At 51.0% G+C, this 8,372-nt stretch overlaps 1 protein-coding gene across 1 annotated transcript in view; it reads left to right on the top strand.

The window, feature by feature from the left end:
* Nucleotides 1-4,783: 4,783 nt before the first annotated feature.
* The window catches only part of Col23a1 (collagen type XXIII alpha 1 chain), a 200,963-nt gene continuing 197,374 nt past the window's right edge, over nucleotides 4,784-8,372 (top strand). The window contains exon 1 of the mRNA XM_069993802.1: nucleotides 4,784-5,080. Coding sequence (XP_069849903.1) covers nucleotides 4,784-5,080 — 297 coding nt within the window. The remainder of the gene's footprint in view (nucleotides 5,081-8,372) is intronic.

The raw sequence follows: 8,372 nt of genomic DNA, 5'->3' as shown, positions 1-8,372 counted from the left end.
AGTATGGACTGACGTAGGCATGACCTGCTTAATAATAAGCATCAATTCTTATAGACTGATGTGTAAAATTCACTTCACTTGATAAGGACTTGGCATTATTAAAACCTAAACCTTGGGCTGAGGGGTGCAGTGCCTGCCTAGGCTGCTCCAGGCACTGGGTTCCAACTCAGCACTGCAGAAACAAAACCTAAAGTTGACTCTCAACATCCTTTTGGAAAATGCAACTTTCCACTTAGTATTTAATTTTTAGTGAAATCATATATGGTATTATTGAACAACTAGTCATGAGACAAACCATAATCTCTTTTTTCCTTTCATTTTGATTCTTTTGCTGTATTTTAGGTTGATGACTCTTTTGTAGGATTTGATCAGCTTTGACTCTCATTCAGTGTATTTTTCACCTCAAATAGTGTAATTTTAACCTAGAATTTTGTAGGTTTTAAAAAACATTCCACATTTCTACTACTGTCTTTCTTTGAAATATGGAATACAATAGTCTTTATACCCTTGTCTATACCAGTTTTATTACTGCTGTTTATGATTATTGGTTTTGTGGGGAGTTTTTTGTTGGTCATTGGGCTGGAACTCTAGGCCTGGGTGCTGTACCTCAGCTCTCAGCTCAAGTTGAGTGCTCTACCTCTTGAGCCACAGGGCCACTTCCAGTTTTCTGGTGGATATTGGAGATGAGTCTCATGGATGTTCCTGCCCAGGCTGGCTTTGAATTACTATCCTCAGATCTCAGCCTCCTAAGTAGCTAGGATTACATGTGTGAGCCACCTGCACCTATGGTTGTTTTTTAATGGTGCTGGGGTTTGAACTCAGCCTTGCACTTGTTAAGCAAGCTCTCTACCACTTGAACCAAGTCTCCAGCCCCTTTTTTTGCCTTTATTTTTCAAATAGGTCTTGCACTTTTTTTTTTTTAACCTAAGTTATCCTGGAACAGCAGTCCTCTTGACTGTGTTAACCACTCCACCTCTGGGTTGGTTCTGTGTTCCATTGTGGCTCCTATTTTGTTGTTGATTTGCATTCCTGATCATTTCACCTTTCGTTGTTTGTCTTGTTGAGTGTGGGATAGTGTGTATTCGTGTATGGTTCAGGTCGTTCAGTTGCCTTGTTTCAGGTTTTATATTTTAAGCTTTGTTAAGACCACAGTGATTTTTAAATTTGTTTTTGTTTTCTGTTTTCTCCAATACAGTCAAACCATTTAAATGTGTCTGAATTACCAGTATTTCCACCCTGGTCAGGAGGAACCCTCCCCCCCCCCACCCCCCATGCCTTGTGAACATGGGGTTTGCTTGCACTCAGGATCAGCTGTGCTGGGTGATCCCTTCTCGTCTGTCCTCCTTCCCCATGTGCTGGACGGGACTGGGACGAAGGGTCACAGGGCCTTGCAGGCCTCTTTCTCAGGCCATGCCGCTCTCCGCTGTAGGTTTCTCTACCCAGGCCCTTCCTGAATGGTGGCCTGTGAAGTCTCTGGAGGGGGAAGAGCCATTCTTGAAGGTCACTTCATCATCCAAGGATCAGTGGCCTTTTTTATTGCCTAACGTTCAGTGTTCAGTGTCACAAGTACCTACCATTTGTACATGTCTCACTGTCCAGTTAGTACCTGAATTTAAGAACTGAGAACAGACTGAGCTACCACTGGGGCTGGAGCTGGGCTAGAATGAAGACAGGTGGGTTTTCCTGTGCAACAATTTACACATGCAATTATAAAGTTCATTACTTGAAACCTGATAGCTTCATCCAAGCTTTTTCATTTTTGCTGGAAACACTTGTGAAATGGATAACGTGCTTCTTGGCCAGCTCATTGAACCTGGTAAGACCTTTTCATTATCAGTGCTCCTTTGTGACGCTGTAATCACTTTAGAGAATAATCTGTTTTGTAAGATATTTTGGAATGCCCCTAAGCACTCAGCAGGGACCAGGCTGGGTTTGTTGTATACTCTTGGCCTGTATCTGCGTAGGATGGAGGTGCTGTGAATGGGAAAGACATGCTCATCCCTGGAATAGCTTCCCACATGAGGGCTTCAAAGCCCTGCCTCTTCCTAGTTTCCAAGAAGTGCCAGCCCAGCAATAAAGGTGGCCTTCAGAGGCAGCAGTAGCTAGATTAGAGTCGGGAAGCTTTGTGTTGCCATTGACATGATACCTGCAGACCCCCCCCCCCCCCCCCCCCCGCTTGTTCACTTCTTTGTGTGTGGGTGTGTACCAGTACTGGGTCTTTTTGAACTAGGACCCGGTAGCTCACTCTTACTTTTTTAGTTGAAGGCTGGCCTTCTACCCCTTGAGCTATAGCTGTATTCCCAGCTTTTTCAGAGTTAAGTCTCATAGACTTACCTGTTCTGGCTGGCTTAGAGTCATGATCCTTAGATCTCAGTCTCCTGTGCAGCTAGGATTACAGGTGTGAGCCGCCATACCTGCCTCTGTCCTCCACTTTTGCTCTCTGCCCTTTAGGCAGTCTGTCCCTGCACTGCTCCATCACTGGGTCTCCCTGGGCCTTGTGGGTTGGCTCCGTGGCAGGTGAGAGTCCATCTTCCACATCCCTCCCTCCCCTCCCCTCCCCTCGCCATGGATCTGCACTTGTACCCAGAATGAGAGCTCACAGCTCCTGGCAAGCAGAACTAGGTTCCCCAGCAGTTTTCTTCTCTATTCATTTGGCTTCCATGGGGCTAACCCCAATTTCAGCACCCCTGCTGGTTTCCCTTCCTCCAGTCTTACAAAACGTCTGTACATTCAGGCTGGCTTCATTCACCCTTTCTCATGTGCTCTTTTTCTGGGACGTCCACTGACACAACATACATGCTTTGCTTGCTTGCTTGCTTTTAAGATGAGTTGCTGTTGGTAGTAAACATTTTCACATCGGAACACCAACTGTGTCTCATGCTATTCTCTCCTTCAAGAAGACAGTTTGGCTCACCCAAATGAGATAAAGTTAAAAGGTAACTTCAGTCATAAATGTCCCAGCCCCTGATGAAGCCTTCTGAAGGGAACTGAAGGCAGAAACACCTAGCTGGGACAGTCTGGGCAGGAGGCCTTTGAGAGAGTGCAAATGGAAGACTTAAGAAACCTTGACCTGAAAGATTAGGAGCTTGCTGTTCAAAGACCCCAGAGGAAGCTAATCTAGATAGTAAAGCAACAGACAAGGATCAGGAAGGGGTCAGCCAGCTTGGCTTGTTCAATACAGAGAGGCTTCTGGAACACTGAACATTACGAACAGGCGACAAGCAATTTATGTTTATGGTAGACATGAGTACTAATTTGTAACAAGCTGCTGGACTCTTCCAAGTGGATCAAGTTTGTTTAGCAGATACTTTTCAGATGACTTGTTGTGCAAGCAGGAGATTTTATACAGCTCTGGGCCAAGACTATAACCACCTAACTTAGCACCAGTGTAACAAAGTCCACAGCTACTAACTTGCAGAAATGAGAGGCTCCCTTCTCTCTTATTTCTATCCATCCCACCTGGATTCCAGGAGCAGGTGGAATGTATTAAGTCGACGATCGGCTCAATAGGTTCAAGAGGTAAGTAACCTCGCCACAGAAGTGGTTCAAACCGGTTTGGAAATATGACTTAGTGGTAGAGTGCTTGCTTAGCATGGCCAAGAGGCTCTGGGTTCGACTTCCTTGGTACCATATAAAGTTAATTTAAAAAGAATGGTCAAGGTGTTACCCACTTGACAGTTATCAAGCCTTGGTGGCTTGTTTTCAACAGGAGACCTGGGGTCCATTTTTTGATAGAAACGTTCCTGGTCAGAACCCTGCCTTCCAGCCTGCCTCTCTTCCCTGCATCACTCCTGGCACTGAGTTTCCTTTGATCTTTCCTGCCTTCAGCACCGTGGCAGCTTTAATACAGCAACACATTATTTCTGACCTAGTTGTCCCCCCAAGGAGAGAATCAAGTTCGACAAAACTTAAGCCTTTCTTTACCACATCGTTCTGTCTTACTGTCTAAAAGCTTTTCCCAGATCAGGGGCCGGGGTGGTGGTGATAGTGGTGGTGGAAAACTTGTGTCTCCAGCGCTCCATGCCTGGCACAACAGAATAAAGGGCGGGAGAATTGAAATTCTCCGTGTGGCTCCCTCTCCGCCCGGACTCCAGGTGGCTGCTTGGCGGCCTTGGGCCACCAGGCGGCGCTACGCCGCCGTCTAGGGTGGAGCTCCGGGAGTTTTCCCAGCCGAAGTTAAGTTTTGAACTTTGATTAAACAGTATCCGAAAGGTTAATTCTCAAGGATCTGGGGAGGGGTGGCGCGGGGTGAGCGGTGTCTCTAAGGCCAGAGGGGCTCTAGCCGTGGGGGGATCGGGGGAAGGAGGGGTGGATGTGCAGAAGCCGCAGCGGGTGTCTGGGTGCGTCCTGGACCTCTGGGGAGCGCAGCGGGCCCGGGGCTGGCGGGACGGCGGGACGCGGGGAAGGGGGGTGGGGAGGGTGCTCACGCGGGGACGGCGCAGCCCACCTCGGGCGTGGGGAGGGGGGGTGGCGAGGCCCGAGGGTGCGTGCGTACGGAGTTGGGGGGGTGGAAACCCCGACAGCGCGCGGGCAGGCGCGGGGGAGCCGGTTCCCCGCCGGCCCCCGCCCCCTCGCGGGCCGGCCGGGCCCGCTCCTCCCCTGGGTGGGTCCGGGCTCCTTTTCGGGGCCGGGAGATTTGCATAGAGGAAACTGGCCGCGGTGGCCGCGGTGGGGGAGCGGCGGCGGCGGCGGCGGCGGCGAGGGGGGCGTGCGCCGGCGATCGGCTGGCTGCTCCAGAGGCCCCGCTTCCCGGCTGACCCAGAACCCACGCGGAGGGGGGACCATGAGCCCCGGGGAGCGCACGGGCGGCGGCGGCGGCCGGGACGACGCGCGGAAGGGCGGCCCGGCGGGGGGCGGCGGGGGGCGCCCGGCCCCGGCGGCGGCGGCGGCGGGGAGCGCGCTGTGCCTGCTGCTGTCGGTGGGCTCGGCCGCCGCCTGCCTGCTGCTGGGGGTCCAGGCGGCCGCGCTGCAGGGCCGGGTGGCGGCGCTGGAGGAGGAGCGCGAGCTGCTGCGGCGCGCGGGGCCGCCGGGCACCGCGGCCGCCTGGGCCGAGCCGCACCTGGAGCGCCTGCTGCGTGAGGTGAGGGGCGCGCGCGGGGCTCCCGCGGGTCCGTGCACACGCGTGGCGAGGGGTCCCGTCCCCCCCCCAACACACACCCCGCGCGCGGGCTGTGCGCGCACGACGCCGCTCCACCCGGAGTGGTGGGGCTTGGGGGGGTTGTGGGGGTGCTGGTCCCCCCCACGCTTCACTTCGCGGGGTGGGGTGGGGATTCTGGGACCGGGATGTGGATGTGGGGAAACCCAGCCGGGAGGGTCCGTTCGGAGTCCGGCCAGCGGCCGGGTAGATGAAGCGCAAGGACGCGGTGACAATCCTGGGAACTAGGGGCCTGGGCTGCGTGACACTCGCACCCCGGCCCCGTCCAGGGGCCACCGCGGCCACCGTGGAGGGACGCCGCGCACAGGCCCCAGGGCCTGGACTCGCTCAGCCCCTCGTTGGGGCTCAGGGAAGTTGGTTAGGAAGCAGCTGCAGCCCCCAGGCAGAGCACACGCAGGACTATCCCGGGTGGGTGAAGGAGACAAGGACAGTCAGGGCCAGACACCTGGATTCTGGTTTCCAACTGGGAGGTAGAGGTGCGCACATGGCGAGTTGTTCATTGATAGCGTGCTAGGAGGCTTTGGAGACACTTTTAAGTCTGTCTGTCTGTCTATCTATCTATCTATCTATCTATCTATCTATCTATCTATCTATCTATCTATCTATCTATGTAGTTATTATTAAGGTGTTGGGATTACCATTACATAAACCAGGTAATGAGTTGCAATGCTCTTTGGACAGTGTCACGTCTTCTTTTCCTGGCCTGGTGGCTAGTTTATTCAGGAGGCTCAGATCTGAGGATCAGGGTTCCCAGCCCCGGGAAGAAAAGTCTGTGAGCCTGATCTCCATCTTTTGCTTCCCTCCCCCCCACCCCTTCCCAGTTTCCCCCTCTCTTCCCTGCCTACAAGTTGCATAGTCCATTTTCTGGGATACTTTTTTTTTGGTCAGTCCTGGGGCTTGAACTCAGGGCCTGGGCACTGTCCCTGAGCTTCTTTTACGCAAGGCTAGCACCCTACCACCTGAGCCACTACACCACTTCACGGCTTTTTCAGTGTATGTGGTACTGAGGAATCGAACCCAGGGCTTCATGCATACTAGGCAAGCACTCTACCACTAAGCCACCTTCTCAGCCCCTTTCTGGGACATTTCTAAGGGTTAAAATTGCCACTGTGCCTTCAGAGCAAGGAGCTACTTTTAAGACCTCAAAGCCCTCACTCATCATGTTGGACAGAATCACTATCTTTGATGCTCCTGCCCCTAGACCTGGGATTGGCTCGGGGCGCTGGCTGCCCTCCAGGCTCTGCTGCCTCTTCTGCCTAAATAATAGCCCTCCTCCTCCTCCTCCTCCTCCTCCTCCTCCTCCTCCTCCTCCTCCTCCTCCTCCTCCCCCCTCTCTCCCCCCCCCACTTGAACTCAGGGCCTTGTGTTCTTGTTCAGCCTTTTCCCTCACAGCGGGTGCTCTACCACTTGAACCATACCTTCAGTTCCTCCCCGTCCTCCTCTGGATGAGAAAGACAAAGGGGAAAGTTGAGAATGCAGAGGTTCTCAGTTTATAATCTGCTGTGTCCTTCAACATGCCACCCCATGGCTCACCAGAGCTCAGCATTGCATATAAAGCAGCCCTTTTCCCTGACTCCTGTGGGGTATCACAGCTAGCACAGTACCATTGAGACCTGGCTTGGGGTGCGCATGCGTGCTACTTTAGGTTCCTCTGGCTAGAAGACATCTCTTTCCCAGGGCACCAATGGGTTCCTGCTAGCTACAGTCCATTATAAATACCACTTGATGGGAAATGTACACAATCAGTTGAGAGGAGAGGGTGTGGGAGGCGGGTAATTAGCTCTAAATGGATGTGTAGATACTTTTTCCAACTGACTAGATGGACAAATATATACTGAGCTGAATGTCTCTTAGGAAAGAGCGTGTTGCGCTTGAACACATTTTCCAGTTCCGAAATTGGAGTCAAGAAAGTTGTGGGTTAGGCGCCTGCAGTTTGTCCTCTGCCCAGCTAACCCATTTTTGGAGTATCAGAGGCAGAGACCGTGTCCAAATTAAAGAAAAGAAGTTCTTGCCAACTACATACACAACTTTCATGTCAGGAGAAAGAGAAAAAAAAAAAACAAAAAACCACCACATAAATGAGCCAACAAAAGCCACGGTTGATAGGGGACCCACTCTCCCAGTTCCCTTGGGAACAGCACTGACATAAAGTTTTCTGGGACTGGCTGCAGTGTCTGATCATGTAGAAGCTACAGGAGCTACAGACAAAAAAAGGAATAATCATGCCAGCCCATGGTGGTCAAAGACCCTCCCTGTGGTACCAAAGGGAAGACATGGATTTTTCTACAATTGGTAGCACCTGACCTTTTGCTTTGAACGTACTTTAAATAGTCTGCTTCCTTCATCCACCCCTCCACAGTTCTACTTTAGTTTGTGTGTTACAAAAAGCTTTGGCTTTATAGTGTAAAGCTTTCATACTACAGTAAAAAAAAAAAAAAAAAGTTTAATGCAAAGATTAATGAAATATTTAGTTGTATTCAGAGGAGACCATTGCTAGCTTACAATGGATTTATTGTTATTGCTGGCCTTCTGTTGTCCAGACCAATCAGTTTGAAACCAAGAAAGGCCCAGAGACTCAGATAAAATACAAGTGCTTTCCTTCCCTCCCGTCAACTGTGAGTATTGGTTATTGTCAAACTAGGAATCAAATGGAGCCTTTCCAGCCTCCATGGTAATCAGTTCTTAGCCGTCTATTTTAATAATGATCCCTATTTTTAAATCCCACGCACAACTGAACGTGGGGAGTAAATCATAGCTGAATTTGTTTCGTTGACATTTCCTGGCTCCTAAATCAACAAAAAAGTTTCCTTCCAATTACTTCCTGGCATGCTTACTTTTTTCTCTCCACTCTTTTCTTGCCTTTAAACCATTTCTTCTTCTTTTTTTTAATGTGGTAGTTTGGGATCGCTTTGTAATAATAGCAACGTATTTAGAACAAGCCAACTGTTGGGGTGTTCTTGTGAAAACATTTTTGGGATTGTTGAATTGGGCTTGAAGATTGGAGGCATGGCTGGCTCCCCAAGTTGGGGACTGTTCCAGCAGGGTAGATGCAGGGTGGTTGCTTCTTCTTCGTCCTCCACCTTCTTTTTGTTGTGCTGGTCCTGGGGCTTGAACGCAGGGACTGGGTGCTGTCTCTGAGCTTTTTATCATTCAAGGCTGGTGCTCTACTACTTGAGTTAACAGCTCTACTTCTGGCTTTTGGGTAGTTAATTGGAGA

The sequence above is a fragment of the Dipodomys merriami genome, unplaced genomic scaffold (assembly GCF_024711535.1).
Source record: "Dipodomys merriami isolate MVZ:Mamm:240054 unplaced genomic scaffold, mDipMer1.0.p SCAF_44, whole genome shotgun sequence".
NCBI classification, from domain to species: Eukaryota; Metazoa; Chordata; class Mammalia; order Rodentia; family Heteromyidae; genus Dipodomys; species Dipodomys merriami.
The sequence above is the reverse complement of the archived record's forward strand: the minus strand, read 5'-3'. Positions and strand labels throughout refer to the sequence as shown.